Genomic DNA, 20,839 nt, shown 5'->3' with positions numbered 1-20,839 from the left:
GTTTAGTTTAGTTTTGTTTTTGTCTTTAGAAGCATCCCATGCCAGTAGCTACAAAACGGTCCATTTCATTGGCTTTTTATGTGTCACAGTTTCTTGTTTTTACAACAAGCACCCTTAACACTTATGGAGCCTTGTATTTCCTTTCCCAGTTGACCGTGGTCCAGAGTAATATTTCAGTGTTCAAATTTGGAGTCTCTTTAAGGTATCATTACGACTATTATGTTAAATTCAATATAAGATACCAGCTTTCACCCAAAAGCCCTAACTTCAAACTTGTGACGAGGACACTGTTGTCTCTTCGGTTTCCCCCCGTGTGGTGGTAGTTCTTACAGTTTAGGAGCATCTAAAACAGGCTTTTTCTACATGAGTGTGTGTGTGTGTGTGTGTGTGTGTGTGTGTGTGTGTGCTCATATGTATGTAGGTGCACATGTATGTGTATGTAGGTGAAGACCAGAAGTCATTTTCTTTCTTGATTCTTCTCCTTATGTACAGAGGCAGAGTTTGCTGTTTGAACCTGGAGCTGATCAGCTCTGCCCAGTCCAGCAACCTAGTTTGCCCCAGGGATTCTGTTCCCAAAATTAGAGGCAGGCCCTGCTTTCATCCGGGCTCCAAGAGACCAAGCTTCAGTCTTCACACTGAATGACAAGGGGGGCTTTGCTTGTTAAGCTATCTCCAGCCCTAGGGCAAGCCTCCCTTAGACATGCACTGTAAGACAGAAGGTGCCGTCCTTGAGAATATGACTAAGAAGTGGCCTAAGTTATGCCAGTTTCCATGTCCAAGTTTAGGCTTCCAAAGCCCTCTGCATTTTCTTTAAGTAGAGATGCCCAGGTATTCGGTGCTGCAGAATTGCCTTGGGGACGCATAGCTAAACAGGCAAACTCAGGCTGCAGTACCCAGGTAGGAGGGAAAGTAGAGAGACAGGCAGAGAGGGGCCTCGAGGGGGCTGGAACCTAGTGGTGAAGGCACCAGTGGAAATTACCCTGAAAAACTGGGAGAGAGGCTTGGGCAGTGTACGCAGCAGTGACGTTCTGTTAGACAAAGCGTTGTCAGTAAAGGAGCAGCAGGCAAGGTCAACAGTGTGATGGAGCAGAGACTAGGCTGGATTCGAACAGAGGCTCCGGAGTGAAGAGTATATACGATGTGTTCAAGACTTCTATTTTATATAAACCGTCTCAAATCTGAGTTATGCCAAGTATTATCATCATAAGTGAAAACTTCAGGCTTCCTGACATGTCAAATGAATATGCATTACAGCCCCCCCCAAAAGCACATCTACCCAAATCTTCTAATAGAATTTAGTAAACATTGTATACAGTCGATAGGGAAATACTCAGAAATATTTATCAGTGGTTTACTTATTTAGGTTTAATTTATAAGTTCTGTGCTACTTTAAAATGAGCACTACATACAGGGCTATGTAGTATCCCATTCTGCTGTTGGATCCTAATTTCTGCCTTTTGAATTAGCATTTTTTTCCGTCATAGGCCTTTGCCTGTAAATCACTTTGAATGTGTAACATCCTGCACACAAATGTTTTCTTCACTAAGCTGATCAGGTATGAAGTCCTGACTTGTATGTTTATTGGGTATTTCCAAGCCGCTATTGATACACATTTCTCCTGTAACCCACAAGCAGACACTGTCTTCCAGTTTTTCTGTCTATAAAGAAGCCCACTCTCTGTGAATAGATTTTATTTTCTTTCACCTGTTACATGGGAGGTGTGGAGTGTCTGTGAGTTGACATCTGTGGGTCACTGTACATTGACTGGATTGCGCTTGATTGGGTTCCGCCTGTCTCCAAATCTCCTCTGGGTAAAGACCCGGGCTCGTGAGTCAGACCAGCCAGGAAGTGCTGGGAGGAGACCGGCTGTGTCCAGCATCCACGTAGAACGCTTCTGTCTTGTCTTGACGGAAGCACGTGGCACATATGAGGTGTAAACACGGGGCTTGGGGTTGGAAGTAAACTTTGTCTATATAGAACCATTATAAGGGCAAGAACTTACGATTTATGTAATCCACAGTGGTCAAGGGCCTCATTCCTTGGCAAACAGGTAAAAGACAGGGCTAGCATCACCTGGGACCTGAAACTGAATTTCCTTTACAATGACAGGCGTTAGATGTTTGTGTCTGTTTACTAATACTTTCTTTCTCCTTTGAAAATGTATTCTTTGCTTTCTTTGTTATGGGGATTTTGATATTTTTTTTTTCTCATTGATTTCAAAGATCTCGCTCATCTCAGAAGTTAGCTGTTTCCTTGGGTTTGGAAAGTGTTCCACAGCCTTTGAAGTTTGGTCACACAGTGTCACTCTTTACTTTGGGGTTTTATATTGATTTATTAATCTTTTATTTATGACTCGTGAATTTTGATCCAATGTTAGCAGGAGCATCTCACTTCTGAAATTCTTTTTGAGTTTGTTCCTGTTCCTTGCTGTCCATTTGTGGCTTTTTTCTGGTACTTACGTCTTATTTCCTTGTGGAATCTCCATGCCTGTTCCTGTTCACCATGGGTTCCCGGACTGCATTAGTTAAGTGGTACTGTGTGATTTGCATGTGGAAAGTGTGTGTGCGTGTGCGTGTGTGTGGGTGTGCGTGTGTGTGCTTCTTTCTCTCCTCTGTGTTTCCCAATTCCTCAGGTCATAGTTCTATGTGGTTCTAGTTTCCAGAGATCTGCCCATTGTCATCAGGAATTTCCTAATTATCCTTCTTTATGTTGTAAGAAAATGCATTTGCAGAAACTCTGTGCTTTAAACATGTGTCTGTATCTCAGTTCTGAATTGGTTAGACTGATGATTAATGTAGAAAGGATTTGGTTTTACGAAAGAGTCATGACACCACCTATCCACCTAGGAGCTTGATATGCCTTTGCATGTTTTTTTTTCCCAGAAAGTTTATTTTTGTTTTATGTATGTGCAAGCAAACATATGGGTGTGTGAGGGGGTCCTCAGAGGCCAGAAGAAGGCACTGGGTCCTTAGAACTGGAGTTACAGGCATGTGAGCTGCCCAGGGTGGGTGCTGGAATTGAACCTGGCCATTCTGAAAGAGCAGCCATTTCTCTTAAGGACGGAGCCAGCTCTCCATTCTGCTATGTTGTTTTGAAGCTCTCCCCACATAATTCTTATGTATAAACAAAGTTTGTTCGGATATTCTGTTTGGGGGGGCTACTGATTTTAGTGTCGCCTCCCATTTCTGGTAGTGGCGTGTTTTATATATATTAATATGAGTGTGGCACTGTGTGTGTATTGACATTAATGTGAACACACACTGCTATGACCGTGCGTCCGTCTCTCTCTAGTTTTGGATTCTCATACTGCTTCTGGCTCTTTGGCAGACTTTGTAATATATATTTTATTGAGCACATAAGAACTGTATCTAAATGCTGCAGGTTGGGGGACTGGGCATCGAATGTGGAAATCATATTTATCCCCCTCCCCCAGGAGCATTTGTCATCACACAATGAATCTTTGGTCATTTTCTCTCTTGTGACAGCCAGGCTCCCTGGGTAGCACATTGGCTCTACGTTCCTAGTCAAGTGACTTGCATTCAAATTGTCTTTCTTTCCCCCTCTTATCAGCCGTGTAATCCGAAACCGGTTCATTATTTTCCCTGTCCTTTCTTTTAAAATTGTAGAGAAAAAGTAAACAAGGGAATCTTTGTGAACGCTGTAGGTGTAAGTTTCTCCTTACCAAGAACCCAATGGCTGTGAACCAGGTTATGAAGCCCATATCCCCAATGGGTTATAATTTTATTTTTACAAGTTCATTGCTTGATCTTCATGTTTAACCAGGGCTCTGCTTTGGGAGGCTTAGGAGCGTGCACTCCGAGTTTCCTCACGATATGCCCTAACCACACCCAGAGGACACCTTCCATAGAAGACAGGTATTTTATTCTTCATGTCAAGAACGATGACGTGGGTGGGAAGATTGGCAAAATGGAAGCTGGTTTCTTACACCAGAAAAAGAGTTGTGATTTTGTTTAATTAGTACGGCCTTGAACCGTGGCATGTCTGACAGACATTGAGCCTGTTCTCCGTTTGGTCCTCTTGAAAGGTTTACACTCGAGGGTTTCTGATTGTAGAGCCATTGGCTTTTTTTTTTTTTAGAGCCAATCAACATTGAGGATTTGTTTAAACAAATAATAAGATTTCACACCCCCCTCAATAGTTCTTCAACTTAGGGGAAAATGAAGAGTCAACAACGATCCTTCCCCCCCTTGTTTGTAAAGGTGGTGCAGTTTCATTTCAGTATTTTAATATACGTCGTGTTCCAAGTACAGCATAAGTTAAAGGAACTGCATTTGTCTGTTGAATAATTGGACCAGTGCATTCATTTGGAAATGTTATTTTTTTTTCCAGCCCGTATTCAATATGACCGTTTTCCTAAATTGTGGCAGGAACTGATTTCTGTGGAAAATGACACAAAAAGTAAAGTAGCAGTCAACTTGGCAGCATTTCGTAAGTGGGTCCATAGCATTTGTGTTAAAAATCTAGGTTAATGAAAACCAAAAAAAAACAAACAAAAAGCCCCACAACCACAACAACAACAAAACCCCCAAAAACCAAAAATCCACCGCTTGCTTCTCAGAACTCACAACGCTACAATTTTTTGGTTTTCCCCTTGAATTTTTCATTTGTTACTTTCAAATTTTGGATGCGGGGTCTTTTACATGTCTTAACTCTCCATCGAACCCTTCCCCTCAGAGCTCAGGTAATCCAGCTGAGGAAGACGCAGAAGGGATGAAAGGGGCAGCCGGATGGAGGATGCCAGGAGAGCATGGCCCTCTGAGTCACCTAGGCAAGGCACACAGGAGCTCTCAGAGCCAGAGCCAGCAAGCACAGACTTTTGTGGGTCAGCACCGGGACGCTGCATGTATGTTACACACGTTAGCTTGGCGTGTCTGTGGGACTCCTGACTGTAGGAAGGAGAGGGTCTCTGGCTCTTCTCCCTGCTCTTGGGAATCTTTCCTTCCTGTCAGTTTGTCCTGTCCAACGTCAGTGTGATGGGTATCCAGTTCATCTTATTGTATTTCATTTTGTCATGGTTTATTATCTCTCAGAAGCCTGGTCGTTTCTAAGGAGAGACAGGGAGGGAGAGGGAGTGGATCTGGAGGTGAGGAAGGTGCGGAAGAAACCTGGAGGAGAGGGAAGGACAACTAATCTGCATATATGGTCTGAGAAAAGAATCTGTTTTTTTTTAAAGATTTATTTATTTTTATGTGCATTGGTATTTTTGCCTACATATCTGTCAGTATGAGGGTGTCAGATCCCCTGGAACCAGAGTTACAGACAGTTGCGAGCCTTCATGTGAGTGCTGGGAATTGAACTCAGGTCTTCTGGAGGAGCAGCCAGTGCTGTTAACCACTGAGCCTCTGTCTATTTTCAATAAGAGGAGGGAAAAAATACTGAAAAAAAGAACCTACGTTGTTAGTCTCTCTTAAATGCGATAGTACAATAAAAATATAATTATACTTATTTGAAGACTAAAAGTTCTGATGTTAATGACCAAACTTGATTTTCCTGTGTGCATTATATAGACAAATGAATTTATATTTGTGCCACACCTTTAACCGACACACCTAACCTGTTCATGTGTGGGTGGTCTTACAGATTTTTAGCATCAATACCTGGAGTTAAAACTGAGGAAACTGGAGTCTTATTTTGGAAGTTGTAAATTGATTTATCAAGGACAGACGGTAGAAGGAAGACTTGCGAATTAGGGAAATGGTGGCGACCAGGTCCCTAAGCTGTTCAGGGTTTAAGAGCTGGCTCATTGCTAGCAAGGCAAGGGCAGTCCTGCTGCTTCTAGAACAGGGGCTTCCATATATCATCCTCTCCTGGCCCGGTGTTAGACATAAGCACATCAGACACAAACAGGTAGCATTCTCACATAGAGCAAGTAATATCTATCTATCACTCATTCAGTATACACTCAAAGGGGAATAAAGGAGAGAGAGAGAGAGAAAGAGAGAGAGAGAGAGAGAGAGAGAGAGAGAGAGAGAGAGAGAGTTAACTTAAGAATGAGCCTAATTGGCCAAACATTTTCCTAGGAGCCAGGTTTAGTTCTCAGTTCGGCCTTGATGAGTTATCCTAAAGAGGTAGTGTAAGGCCAGGTACAGTGGTGTTTCTGTAATCCAGGCACCGAGGCTGGAGATTTGGATCAAGTTGCAGGTCAGCCTACACTATGCAGTTGACATCCTCTCTCTAAAAGGGAGAGACGTATACATACTAACATGTACAGCACAGCCACCCTCTCCACCCTGTCACACACACCGGGAACACTTTGAGTCACATTTGCTAAAATAGTGTGTAGACATTCTCTACTGATGAAAAACCAGGGCTATGCTGTTTGGGATGGGTCTGTCGTTAGCTCTTTTGCTGCTTCTAAGTAAACTTTCAGCACAGCATGTCCCTTGAATCTCTTAGCAGGCTAAACATTTCTTAAGTAGAATGCTGGTCGCCATGAGCCTCCTTTAAAGGTGTGGCCACAGATGAGTAGCTTCCCTTCTGGTGGGTCCTGGGAACTCTTGACAAGAGCAATGTTCTGACTTTTCCCACCAGAGGGACTGGCACGTGTCCCTGTGCACGCACAGGGTCTAACACCATGCGGATCTTACCTGTGTCACAAGGAGAAAGGGTTATGGGAGTGGAGTGAAACAAAATGATTTTTCATAAATCCATCCAGTATAAATTCAACATAAACTTCAGTTGGTCTTACGTTGTCAATCGAGATTTTTTTCTGGATTAAATGATTTTTAATAGATAGCAATTCTTGTATAAGAGTGGGCATCAGAGAATCAGTTGATATGATGAAGAGAAACCTTCAGAAGTCATCCATAAAGACAGGGGAACATTAAGAGAAGGATTTGGTGTCATCATGATACGAGGATGAGATTGGTTAACCATTTTAACAGTTGTAATAAATAACTTAAAGCTTAGTTACACGTTCATTTGTTAATTTTGTGTACCATGTCTGGTGTAAGTGTGTATGTGTATGTGTGTGTGTGTGTGTGTCCATGTAAGTGTGTGTGTGTACATGTGTGTTTGTGTGCATGTAAGTGTGTGTGTGTGTGTGTTTGTGTGTGTGTGAGTGTATGTGTGTATGTCACATTATGTCACAGCAGAGATCAGACAACACCTAGTGGGAATTGGTTCTCTCTTCCCATCATGTGAGTCCCAAGGATTGGAGTCTGTCAGGTTTGACAGCAACAGCTAAGGCCTCTTGCCTGCCTGAGTAAACATCCTTTAAATCAAGACATTTGTGAGAATGAGTTGGTGCTTTCTGCTTCCATATTTGTCTAAGATGTGAGTATTCTCCTAAGATTATAACATACTCATTTATATTGTGAAATTTTCTCTAATTATGAGTAGGTGTCCATCCATCATGATGTCAATTTTAACAGGACAGTGCCAGCTATACAACTAGTTGAGTATCTTCACTTGTTCAAGTAATTAACAAAATAGTCTAGGTTTATTTAACATGCATTATGTGATAATCATAAAACAGCCACATTAACATTTAATACAAAATAACAAATGTTCTTAATTTAATATACTTAATCTCAAACATGGTATGAACTGCGTTAACATCACTGCTGAATCTACTCGAAGAGAAGATTTTGACTAAATATTTGGGATGTGTTTTTCCTTTTGGTTTGACATTCTAGAATTGTGGAACTTCTACGTTGTATTGTAGAATTCAAATAAAACAAAACAATTCGAGGCAAATTTGAAAGTACTCATTGTGAACTGTTGGTAGATCGTGCTTGAAATCTCAGCAAGCAGGATCTGAGGCGGAATTGTGAGTTCAAGAACGGCCTGGGCTCCACAGTAACACATGAGACTTAGAAGAAGGAGGAGGAGGAGGAGGAGGAGGAAGAGGAGGAGGAGGAGGAGGAGGAGGAGGAAGAGGAGGAGGAGTGGGGGAGAGGAGGAGGAGGGAGAGGAGGAGGGAGAGGAGGAGGAGTGGGGGAGAGGAGGAGGGAGAGGAGGAGGAGGAGTGGGGGAGAGGAGGAGGAGGAGGGAGAGGAGGAAGGAGAGGAGGAGGAGGAGGGAGAGGAGGAGGAGGAGGGCGAGGAGGAGGAGTGGGGGAGAGGAGGAGGAGGGAGAGGAGGAAGGAGAGGAGGAGGAGGGAGAGGAGGAGGAGGAGGGCGAGGAGGAGGAGTGGGGGAGAGGAGGAGGAAGAAGAGGAGGAGGAGGAGGAGTGGGGGAGAGGAGGAGGAGGAGGACGATCCAGACTGTTTATACTATTCAAATATTAAATACAGTTTTATTATGGAGACAAGAGTTTACAGATTAAATTTGAGTAGAAATTTCCTGAAAGCCTTTAGGGTCCTCTACAACAGTGCCACTATCAGTGGGCCTCTGTTGAGCTATACATTTTGGGGGGGTTGCTTCCTCTTTATGAGGACACAAATGACCTGAGTTACGGGCTCCCCAGAAGCTGTATCATTTCACCTTCCCTGTGCCCGCGTGTGAACACTGGTAGAGGTAGTGGTGTAGACAGAGGCTTGTGTCCATGCTGTGTAACAGATTTGTGCTAACCTACCCAGACAAAGCTCTTTGTGGTCTTAAAACTCTTACTTCTGTCATAATGGGGTGGCCATGTTTTTAAGGGGACACATTTTCTTCCCGCTTTTTAATCTGCCTCAACTCTTACCAAGACAACTCTGCATATATACATACATACATATATATGTATATGTAATTTAAAAGTGTGTGTGTGTGTGTGTGTGTGTATGAGAGAGAGAGAGAGAGAGAGAGAGAGAGAGAGAGAGAGAGAGAGAGAGAGAGAGAATGTGTGTGTGTGTGTTTGTCCCAAGCTCATGGCCACTCCTGGCTTTTACATGGGAATTTGAACTCAGCTCCTTCTGTTTTCACAGCAAGGTATTTGCTCACTGAGAGAGCTTCCCAAACCCAATAATTAGTTTCAGATCTGAAACTGACATTCAAACGGATTTGCGAGTTCTCCTATGTTATGTGTGTTTGTTTGACATCTACATGCTTCTAAAGTATGCATTTATTACACGGCTATGCCAACCGGACAGAAGGTAAGGAAGGTCTTTTCTTATGGGAGGGTTGGTTATCAAAACCCTTGCTTACCTGTGCTGTGACCGTCAGGATTAGAGCATCAAAGAACAGCCAGCGATAGATGCTGTAGCGAGACAGCAGCTGGGACCATGAGATCACAGCATCTCGTCTTATGTCCGTTATCTCCCATTCTAGCTTTATGCTGCCACCATGTCTCCTATCCGCATTCCCTCTTGATCTAAGACAAAATGGTTCTCACTGGTTAGGGAAAAAAAGATGAAATATTTTAAAATATATATATAACCCCAGAGTTACTTTGACCATCATTAATAGGAAAAGAAAATTTTATTTCACACACACACACACACACACACACACACACACACATATATATATATATATGTATATATATATATATATATATATAATCTGTCAGTGCATTAGAGGATGGGGCTCTTAAGGGATTAAAAATAGATATTTATGATAAATGCCAAGACTCTCATTTTTATATGTAGCAGTAGGTTGGTGTTGTAATAAAAAATAACTTGAGGCTAATGGCATAAAAAAATAATGAGTAATATCCTTCCCCTTCCCCAACTGCTGAAATGAGAACCAAGTAATTTTGACACATCCCTGTTAACAGCTTTCAGGGTGGGTCTTAGCTCCATGTTTTGTTAGTGCCTTAACTCCATAGTGACATGCTCAAATCCTCCTCTGCTTTGAGACAGAGAGGGAGTGTGTGTGTGTGTGTGTGTGTGTGTGTGTGTGTGTGTGTGTGTGTGCCTGAGCCCACGCGTGTATGCATGTTTCTAGATCTCTCCTGAATGCTGGATCTGATGATTAAGTTATTTTCAACTTTGTCCCCAAATTTCTTAGCTCTGAATTAAGAGTAAATACTCCAGCAGGAGTAAAGCAGTCGGAGATTTTCCCCCTCGGAATACGTGTATGGTGTGTCATTGTGTACGTCTGAAAAAGTAAACTTACTGTCTGCCTGTCGCCAGGATAAAAAAAAAGTGGGACCTAATCAAACTGCTGTGGGGTCAACCCTTGTGGTTTTAAAGGCCCTTAATGTTATCCAGCTGCGAAATAAAAGGGACCGGGAGGGGGAAGGTAGGAGGAGTGGAGGGGGTTGGTGGGGTAGGGGGGGAGCCTGTGGAAAAGCACAGAGAGTCTGGCTTTTATTTTTATTTTTTTTAAGTGAGTTCAGTGCCAGCCTGGACATTGGGTGTGCGGACTATTGAGCCATTGTCTCTCCCATTTCCAGAGTAGCCCCCAGTTAATCACTTCGGCTTTGAAGGGAATTTCCTCGTGGAATTCTCCACAGAAAATCTAATCAACTGACCTGCCCTCTCAACAATGGAAGGCTTTTTTTCCCTCTCTCTCCCTTATTGGGGCGGGCTCTGTAATGTAGCCTTCTGTGCACAATGAACCCTCCCAGTAGGAGTGGAGAGCATGTGTGTGAGTGACTGTGTGTAGAAAGCGCACTATCTCGTGTCGGTGAGCGTGTGCTTACTCCGTAGCCAGATGCTGCTGTGCACTGGGACAGCCACCATCCCCTTGTGCCCGAGTAGGTGCCTCTGTCATTCCATGTCAAAGGTACCTGATTACCTTCCTCGCCTGCCAGATTTTTATCTAGATAATTGGAACTGCTATAGAGGCTGTGCCTTGCCAGCCAGCTTAGGATTTGGAGAACCAGAGTTTGCCCAGCTTATCTGTCCTTGCCTGGACAGAGGAAATTAAAGAGCCCCAGGGCTGGGGGGGGGCACACCCGCTTTTTTCAGCCCTAGCTCCCAGGTCCTGGGGAGCAGGACAGTGGACTGGTCAGGCCATCTTCTGGTTTGGGGTTTGAGATTTCCCCGAGCGCCTGCATGCTGTGCCTGGCATGCAGATACCTGCTCTCCTCCACGCCTGGTTTCTGGAGTTTGAAGCTACAGAAACTTTGCCTGGGTTGCCAGGACATCCAGAGCACTTTGTGGAAAGCGGGAGCTAGCACTGAGCCCAGCAGAGTGAGTGACAGCCTGTTTACAGGTTTCCTTGAAGGGGCCTCTGCTATATTTCAATCTGTCAAAGTTGCTTTTCTTCCCTTAGAACAATGCCTGATTGTTGTATGTGAGTGAGTGAGTGAGTGTGTGTGTGTATGTGTGTGTGCGTGCGCGCGCACGAGCACCCCCATGCCTGTGTGTTTCCGTGTGCGTTTAGAGAGAGAGAGTGTGTGTGTGGGGGTTGGTGGTTGAGGAAAAACAATTCTTTGTGTAAAAATGCTGTGACTGAAGTGTAATCATTTTGCTTAATTAGTTAATACTCACAGTTTGATCGGGGCTCCGTTATTACAAAGTTATTTTTTAATCAGCCCCGAATGTGTTTTGCACAATGATACTGGTGGCAGTGGTGTGCGTGCATGTGTGTGTGTGTGTGTGTGTGTGTGTGTGTGTGTGTGTGTGTGTGTGACTTTTATTATTTAGAGGAGGGAGAGAGCATGGGAGACTAGTTGACTTCTACCATTCAGTGATGTCCAGGAGACAGAATTAGGAGGAAGGGACGGACGCCCGGAGGTTGTCTAGTGCCTAGTAGTCGGAGTGTGCCGCTGTGCAGAGGGGGAGTAGCCAGACCGCTGTTGGAAGTGTACTACCCCTTTAAGAGAATGGTCAAGGAGTCCTAGGAGAGAGAGAGAGAGAGAGAGAGAGAGAGAGAGAGAGAGAGAGAGAGAGAGAGAGAGAGAGGAGGGGAAGGGGGAGAGGGAGAAAGGGAGAGGGGGAGAGAGAGAGTGAGAAGAGACAGAAAGAGAATCCATTGGTTTAGAAGGTTTGGACTGACTTGACAGGTTCAGTTGGAGCCGATCATAGGTGGCCGCTGTGACAAAGGGAAATTGTGCTTTTCCAGCATGCTTACTGACCCTGATTTACCTCAGGAGTTTGAAAGGTGAGTACTGTTTGGTTTTTTTCCCCCCCTAATATACTGAAGTGCAAACTCTTCATTTCGCAGTAGTCCGTGAATCCCCTGGAAGATGCCTCCCCCAGACTGTGTGTTAAAGCAGCTCTGAGCTCCGGTCTCTGCAGCCTTGGGAGCTGATTTCTGTTGTGGTTGCCCGGACCAAATTGAACTGATTTGCAAAGTCTCCTCCGAGCTTACTGCTAATGTTTTTAGGTTGCGTCGGATCACAGGCAGGAAATTAAATGAACATTAAGCATCTCTCTCTCTCTCTCTCTCTCTCTCTCTCTCTCTCTCCTCCCCCCCACCCCCTTTGCTGCTGCTCCCTTCCTCGGTTAGGCTCCCAATTTCTGCTTTCATTGATCCCCCGCACACCTTTTGTAGACTGCTAGCATATTCAGGGATCTCTGTCTCCTGTAATTTCCGAAGTGACACAAGGCTTAGGCTGTGGTGGTTAAAGCAGAGGCTGTTAAATTCCTGTTTGATCCTTCTGTTAAACTTTGGAAACTGCTCCGAAAGGCAGGACCTTTTGTTGATATGGGAGAGAGCCCTGCTGTTGTGGTTTTTTTTCCCCAAAGAAAATTTAACATCACAGTTAAATATCAGCAGATGATTCTCGATGTGTCTGAAGAGGGGAAGAAGGGAGCAAACAAGGCACCCCCCTCCCTTTTTAAGTTTAGAGGCTACTTTTGTTTTTGCTGTCTTAACTGAATTTTGATAAACTACACTTTCCGCTGTGCTCTGATGGAGGGAGTTAAGTGTATCTTTAATTAGTTGTTCCTATTTAGAGGTCCGTGCAGTTCCCTTCCATTTGATGTTGCTGCAAGTAACGTGGGGAGGGGGGGCTTTTAAAGAATTTTAGCCCTCCCCGTGTCCCTGTAATTATACATTACAATTTTTAACTTTGAGTTCTTATCCTCGTGCAAGTTCATTTTTTGAACTATAAATAGATTTTTGTTTGCCATTAAAAAGAACTCAAACTTCGTATTCTGTATGGTGAATTTAAAAAAAAAAAAAAAGCTAAAAAAAGCCGGGATGCAAGATACCCAGGCGTTTTCCATTTTCATGCAAGCTATACCTTCTGTGTAAACATTTGTTGTATCTGACTATGCAAGGCAAGCTAGGTGCTAGACCAGCTGGTTAAAAATATGCTAAGTCAAGCTGTTCATCACTCAAATGCCTGAATTTGATATGAAAAGACGAAAAAAGAAAGGACAAAGATTAAAACATTTTAGAACTGAAGCCACGGAAGAGAGAAAGTGTGGAGAGGAAAAGAAGCCTAGGGATGTGGTCACATTTTAGAGAAGCCACTGTGTGACCAGGAAAGAAAGTAAAATGTGTAATGTGTGTGTGTTGTAACACTGCCTTTCTCCGTCTCCCTCGCCCCTTAACGAAGAAGGTGGCTCTATTGGGACAGTTTCGAATTGATTTTTCCGAAGCACTGCATAGTAACTCTTCTAACTAGTTAGTTTTCCTCTACAAACATAGTATCGTTCCTCTGTGGATATGGAAGTTGTTCACAGTGAAACATATTATTGTCTAATGTAGCGATCTGTTAATTGATCAGAACCAGTTTCCCAACATGTGCAGAGGAACGTATCAATGGTATTTTTTCTTAATTGCAATTATATTATTATTATTTTATTATTGTTATTATTATTTGCAAATAACACTCTGATTTGTAACCTGTTAGCTGAATGTTCTTATAAAGAGGCAGTTACATATTAACAGGCACAGCCTATTTCTCCATATAAGCAAGCTGCCTGCTGGGAACTTTATTTGTATTTTTTCAGTCATCTCTTTTTAAGCCAAACTTTTCCCTTTAATTCTCTAGTGCTCAGATCTCCTAACATTGTTTTGTTTCTCCTTCTGGTGAGCTTTTTATGCTCTTTCTGAGTTATCCAGGGGCATACATTTTCAGCTGGATAATTGAATAAGCCAGGGACAATCAACTAGTTTGTTCAGATGTGCATCCTCTGCGTAAAAGTAGTAGTTAAAATAATTTTGAAGAATGTCACACAGTATAACATTTTTAATAATTTACCGTGAGGTTGAAATTGACAGTACTTACCCAAATCCCAGCAAATCATGACAGTTTGTCACCACTGCCTCTCCCCACTTGTCTATTGTCACTTACACAGATAGATCATACAGAGAAATGCAGCATGGACTGCTGACACTCTGTAAAGGGAGACTAGATAACGGTGCTAACATATATAAATGACCGGGATGAGGCTTGCTTTTTTCCCCTTCTCAGTCATTTGCAACTTTTGTGGAATAACTAGGTCATTTCCATTGACTTTAATTATATTCTATTTGCTCACCTGATATCAAAGAGGTTTTCATTCAAACTCATTTAGACCTTGAAAAGAATTCCTAATGTCTTTATGAATGGGAAATTAGGTGTAGTGGGCAGAAGTTGCTCAGAGCTCAGACACCATTAAAGTCTTAAGTGATTCATACGGCTAATGTCACTGATAGAGTGTTATACGTCTTCTCTTATATATTTATCATTATTTTTACAATGTGACGACTATTTGAAACTTCAAGAAATATTCAAAACTTCCTGTATAGCCTGAGGCTTTAGATTCAGGCAGATGAGGGTCAGTGTTCCCTGATATAGAAAGGGTTAGACACAACAGTCCAGGCTGACAGTAAACAGTTGTTAAATAGCTAAGAAGTAGGTAACAGTTTCATTGTCTGTGGGGATGGTCAGGAGGTAAATGGGAGTGGATTTCAGAACTAGGAAGCTTGAACTTCCCATGTCTACTGCCCTGTGGTTCCTAGAGGCCTGAATGGCCGCTGAAGGATGCTTCTCAGGTGAGGGATGAACAGGCAGTGCCTGTCCCAGAGGATGATTAGTAAAACAAACCCCCATGTCTCAAAATTCACAGGGACCTCAAGTGGCAGCATGGTCTAAGTATTGGGAATTGACTGAGAGTTAAAGAAGGAAATATTGTGACTTCAGGGTGTTTTCCCCCCCCAACTGGAAAATGTCATCTCTGTCCTAATATTTAAATATGTAAAATATTTGCTTTATATTGTGGTGTAACCCTCCTGCTACTGGAGGAGAAATAACCACATCTGACGCCCTATCACTGACACAGCTGTCAGCCTCTTTACTTTGTGTTCCTCTTATTTCTAATGCGATTATTTTCATGACTAAGCTACTTGTAACAGTCTCCAGTTACTGAATTGTAGAATTTCATTTAAGGAAAGTGAAAGATTTTATAATATATATATATATATTTATATGTTTATATTTTAGAAAGTCTGGTCACATCCAGGAAGGAAAAGGAAAGTTAGGGCTGAGGAAGGAAGCCTGTTAAGCTCAGAGCCTCATGCAGTTGCTTTCCAGACAGCAGCCTCTTCCGAAATGTTGAAGGGAACGCTGGAGGATCTAGAATGATGCAAAATTAAAAAAAAAAAAGTCACCTCAGCTGGCCACCTTCCATTCCTGTCAGATGTCTTTATGGTCAGCCCTCTGAGGGAAATCACCTTTATCTCGTTAGAAAAACTGTCAACTGTTATTTGGAAGCAGGGAACACCCTTTTGGGTTTGTGGAAACCACTTTGCAGAACTGCCAGGAGGGTCCACCAGCAAGCACATCCCTTGCAACATTGATATTTTATAGCGAGCTGATCCTCCCAATAACATTTCCTTTTTACACCTTGGCATTTATTCAGTGTAGTTGGAGACTTAAAAAAAAAAAAGAATCCATTATGCTCCTAAGTAAGAAGTGCATTCTCAGTACCAGGTAACGTCTAGATGAGAATTTTAAAAAAAAGTTCCCTCTCTCTCTTCCGTCACTTCATGGCAACCGTGAGCCCTTAAGTCTAGTTATCTGTTTTCAGTGTATTCCAATTCCTACTTCAGTCATTTTACTTAGCTCTTACTCACTACTGCTTCCTGGAGGAAACAGCGCCCATCAGTCATTACCCACTGCAGTCGTCATCTCCATAGTCTTCCACTGAGCCGGCACCTTGCTCTGGAATGCAGCTCTCATGAAGTAGTGCTTAAGACACACTTCTGTCCCACGCCCCACTCTGTCTGAAGACTTGGCAGGAGTCTGCCTGATTATCAGGAACAATGCAGGGTTAAATGCCAGGTGGCACGGCGGCCAGGGCAGGGTACAGCAGGTGGGAAAGATGGGAAAGTGTGTAGCTGTTGATTACGGGTTGACCCGTGTTTTTCTGTGCCTCAAATGCCAGAAGCCATGGGAAAGTGCGCCGTGTGTTCTTGGAAAGCTTGTCACCGAGATTTGCATGAGCGCCGTAGGTTAGAGAGGCAGATGCAAAGACCCGTCTGGTTTTGAGCATCTCACCCTTCTTAGAGTTTGGGGGGCTGTGTCACATGCATTTTGTTCAGGACACGCTCACAGAGCAACATCCCCCAAGTGATGCCACGTTTTCATTGTCTTCCCTTCCCACTTCCCCCCTTCAGCCACCTCAGGTGTCTGTCGTATCACACAGGTGCGTGCTGGGTTCTGGACACCACCCCATGAGAGATCTCTTTAAAAGGTGTAACGGGTAGGTGCTGCTGAGTTCGTGAGTCTGTTTATGCCTGTATCTTGGCGAGGTTACCAAGACCATGGGCCATAAAGGGACCTAGGCCAAGCTCTCAGTTTTCCTGTGCTAACTCAGTGTGTCCTGGGGTGGGGGTGGGGGTGGGGGTGGGGGGGATGGCAGTGATCTTAAGAGATGCTCGGTGAAGTACCAACGTGTAAGTTGTGCGCCTCTTTGTTGAAACGTGTTGGTGGTTAGGAAATTTATGGAGACCTTTCAAAGCCTCCCTTAATTCTGTTCTCGATGGCTTAACCCCTCGTGGTGGCATCCTCAGCCAACGTAGCATATAAGATTCAAAGGCCATGTAGATGCAATAGACCAAGAGGTATTGCTGGAGCAAGAAGGGAGAAAAGAGAGAAAACTACTAAGGACCAGTGCTCAGTGCCTGTTTAGGTTTGCTTCTGGAGAACGCCTTCTGTTCCTTCGTGTGAATCGAGGGTCCTTTCCCCCTTGTCTGACTCCGAGTTCGGCCCTGCAGTCTGGAAGCTGCCTTGCCTTTTCTCTAATGCCATCTCCCCCTTCTCTTGACTTACTAGCTGAGAGTTCCCCATCTCCTCTGGAGATCCTGTGGCTGGCGTATGGTGCTGCTTGTCCAATAGGGGGGTGTGCGTTTCTCCACATCAGTGTCCTTTTCTCTTGGAGGCTGACAGTGAAACCCCAGCAGCACTGCCAGCCTTTGCCTGCCTGAGGACTCGCAGCCTCCAACTTGCTCCCAGCTCTTGCGCCTGCCTTGTGGCATTGTATTCTGCACATTGGGCTGCCGGGAAGACCAGACCGAGGCAAGATTTAGAAGGATTCTGGTGAGAACTCTTTCAGAGGGCTATGGCATTTTAAGAGAATTGTGGTAAACAAACAGAATTGCAGCGTCAACAAAGATAATTAGCATAAACAATGTCGTTTTAGGACAGGTGGTTTTAAAAAAACAAACAAAACAAACAAACAAACAAACAAAAAAACCCAAATATGAACCCAATTTGAATTCTGCCAATTTGGAACCATTGGACCTTAATCTGCAGCTCAGGAGCGCTACCCAGGTTTGTTGATGAACTTGTTAAAATTCATCTTTTCTGTTTTCTTTTGTATCATTTTTCCGGTCATTGTGGCCTTTTGTCAACCGGCTTGAAAGTAATTAATCTATTACAAGGTGGTTTAAGGACCTGTATATTCAGAAAACATGACAGAAGCAAAAGGAAAAACAAAAGCCTCTGGGTGTTTATAGACAGATCAGGTCAGTCGTGGAGTCTGCAATGAGTTCCGGCTGGGGCTCGACTCCTTGTGTCCTGAGTCTCCAAACCTTGCTTGCTCTTTCTTTGATCTAAGTATCATTTGGATAATTCAGCTCGGCTGTATTATTGATACATTTGTCATTGCCTCGTTATTCTGAGTCGCTGTTACTTTTTTTCTCTGGCTCTGGCTCCGCAGTGGGTGCATGCATGTGTTCTCCAGGCTGCCTCTCCTCGCTGCTTTGCTCTGTAACTTGGGGAAGGGGGCATGGCAGGGACTCCAGGGATCGAGTACTATGGGGCTGCTAGTCACTGCGAGCGGCATTGTCTAACCCTACTATGCTGTCACTATGAATTTAAATCTGCAGTCGTTCAGGCTTATTACTAAATGACGTTTTTCGTAATGCCTTGCATGGAAATGTTTTGACTTAAATGAAATGTGGAGTGTGGGTGAACGAAAAGCTGTTTATTTTTCCTGCGTTAAGGATGAAAAGTTCTTTATCAGAGTTGAGAGATTTTTTTTCCTCCTCCTCTCGAGTTCTCTTGGAGAAGGAAGACCTGGGGTTCCAAATGTGATTCTCTGGTAGTCTGGTGGCCCTTCTCCTTGGGGAAACTGAACTAGGAGCATTTGTGAATGAGTTTTAGTTTCTTGGAGTTATAAAAATGTGTGTAAACTAGTAAAGTGTGCCTCATTCATGTGCTGTGGAGATTTCTCGTACTTTACGGACAAAAATAATTTGGCTACTAACGAACTGGGGCTACCTGCCAGTCTCACTGCGTACGGTAGGTAAGGGGAGCGCTAGTGAGAAAAGCTGCTGGCAGCCACGCGGGGAAAGTTTCACGTGTGGTCGTGTTTCTATTTCTGCCCCTCACATCTCTGAAAGAATGTGTGTTTTAGGAAAGGAAATGTTCAAACACGGCAGACACGCTGTCTTACGCAGTCATGTGTAGAGCCACCCGGCTCTCTCACTGCAGAGGTACCTGGATGCCACCTGCCTCACCGTGCCTGCTCACCTCGGTCTCCCTCCATGGAGACCTCCGAGTCAGAGACACTCACTCGGAATAGAAACACAGGAAGACGTGAACTTGAGGACAGAGAGTATTCTCTAAAAGCCTCTTGCACCGGAAGGTGTGACGTCGTCAGGGTGGGAGAGACAGGTCAGCTAGAGCTGTGAGCATTTGGGAGAGTCTGAGGTCACAAGGCTGAGTTTGAGTTTGGGGCTGTGCCTTCTCATCCTGGATTTCAGGAACACAGTTAAGAAAAGACATGAAAGGGTTAACTTGCTTTGTCTATCTTTAAAAAATTTTTTTTTTACTTTTAATGTTTTTTTTTTTTACTTTTAATTTTTTTTTAATTCTTATTTCTGAAACCAGAGGGAAAGGAGACAAACGAGCAAATTGTGTTTTATTGGTACATATGTTTGGTGGAAATTTATTTCAAAATTGGTAGCCAGTGGGGACTAAGGAAGGAGTGACCAAAGGGATAGTAGGCTCTCTGAGAGCTCCTCTGTGACTTTTGCATAGAGTCTGTTGAAATCTCATTCTAATAATAATAATTATTATCATCATCATTATCTATATATGTGATGAAAGGGCTCCCAGTGGGTACAAAGCACAGACACAGGAAATGGCGTGCTTTATATGAAAGCAGAGAGTGAGAAGGTGCTACCCTGTGGCACTGAGTTTTCACCTCCCAGTAATATGGATCTCTTCACAAAGTTCCAGATCGAGCTGGCTCTAATTGTGGAGCTGAAACAATTCTTGGTTGGCTACAATTCTTCCTTTTGTGTATTTACTCTGTGCCAGAGTCTCTTGGGCAAGAGTCTACAAAGTCCATGACTGTCTCTTATTTTTGTTTCCTCACTGCTTCCCCTGTACCCATGTCTTGTTTTATTTTCCCTTTTAGAATATTTGCTACAGTGTTTCATAACATGTTTGAAATGGGATTGCAAGAAGATGTCACCTAAAGTTGAGGTTAGCAACTCAGCCTGCCTTTCAGTCTCCTTCAACTGCTCTGGCTGCCCCGTTGTCTAGTAGAGGGAGAAATGGGCCTGTGGTCAAGCTCTTCCAGCTCTGTTAATCCAGGGATTCACCTTCTATCCTGTGTTAATCATAACGGAGCCTACAGCAGCCGACTGCCATCCCTGTAGCATCTCAACATAAGGGAACCTTGAATAGGCAAAGTCCCTGTCCCTACAACACCTGGGGACGGATGAGCAGAGATGAAATGAGTTTTTTCCCATTTCTCCATTTCCCTTATTACCTAATCAGAGCTAAATTTGTGAATTGTTTCTAGATCCTGGAGGATTATGGGATAAGTGTCTTGGTAAGGTATTGTTTTAAGAACCTTAGAATTACTGGAGAAATAAAATGGATCTGATTTGGCCGATCAACAGTTTAAGGACATTTAACGTTTTAAAAACATTTTTCTATGGAAACAGAAGCAGATCCAAAGGACACAGAGGGCGGTTTAGAGAATCTTATGATGAAACACAGTGTTTATACCTTTATGAGTAGATTATGAAATATTTGGAAGTGACTAGGAGTGAAAGGGTTATTTGGGGGAAGTACTGTAATTATTCCCATATACCCAGATTGGAATTAAGAGAAGCCATTAAACTTACCAAGCAGTTGACAGCTTAAACAAGTCCCACTCAATTCTGATACAGCAATTTGGGGAAGATGACCCTGAGTGGGAGAAATCCTTCCTAGAATACAAACAAGATTGATCCTTGTCTCTCCCACAGGAGGATCTCATGCAGGTACACCGAGACTTAGACAGTTACTCTAGCTCTATAAACCCAGAGTTGGTGCTGTGGGGCGTAGGGAGTGGGCATTTAAAGCTGAAGAGGTGAGGAGGACTGAGGCTTGCTTCTGTAACATTTGGGGACAGTTGAGATTCCCCGTTCAGATAATAAGAAAGTTAGTTAGAAGCTCTGCGTATGTATAACAGTATTTTGTCAATTTTAAGGTATCCTTCCGCCCCCGCCCCATCCATAAAAACAGAAGCCTTTTATTTTCTAGTTTGGCAAAGGATTTAATTTGTCTCCCTCCTTGCTGATGTTTGGAGTATAGGGTTGGAGACAGTTAGTCGTTCGACAT

General features: G+C 43.5%; 1 protein-coding gene across 11 annotated transcripts in view; it reads left to right on the top strand.

The window, feature by feature from the left end:
* Positions 1–20,839, top strand: part of Sox5 (SRY-box transcription factor 5) — a 955,415-nt gene that overhangs the window by 565,462 nt on the left and 369,114 nt on the right. For 4 of the 11 annotated variants that reach the window (NM_001415822.1, NM_001415823.1, NM_001271267.2 and 1 more), the window contains exon 1: positions 11,776–11,940. The exons of 4 other annotated variants lie outside the window; for them this stretch is intronic. In NM_001415822.1, coding sequence (NP_001402751.1) covers positions 11,903–11,940 — 38 coding nt within the window. In that variant the 5' untranslated portion in view covers positions 11,776–11,902. Of the gene's footprint in view, positions 1–11,709; positions 11,941–20,839 lie in introns of those variants that run through there. 3 more of the 11 variants (XM_063285441.1, XM_006237604.5, XM_008763349.3) reach the window with 2 other exon arrangements.

The sequence above is a fragment of the Rattus norvegicus genome, chromosome 4 (genome assembly GCF_036323735.1).
Source record: "Rattus norvegicus strain BN/NHsdMcwi chromosome 4, GRCr8, whole genome shotgun sequence".
NCBI lineage: Eukaryota > Metazoa > Chordata > Mammalia > Rodentia > Muridae > Rattus > Rattus norvegicus.
The sequence above is the reverse complement of the archived record's forward strand: the minus strand, read 5'-3'. Positions and strand labels throughout refer to the sequence as shown.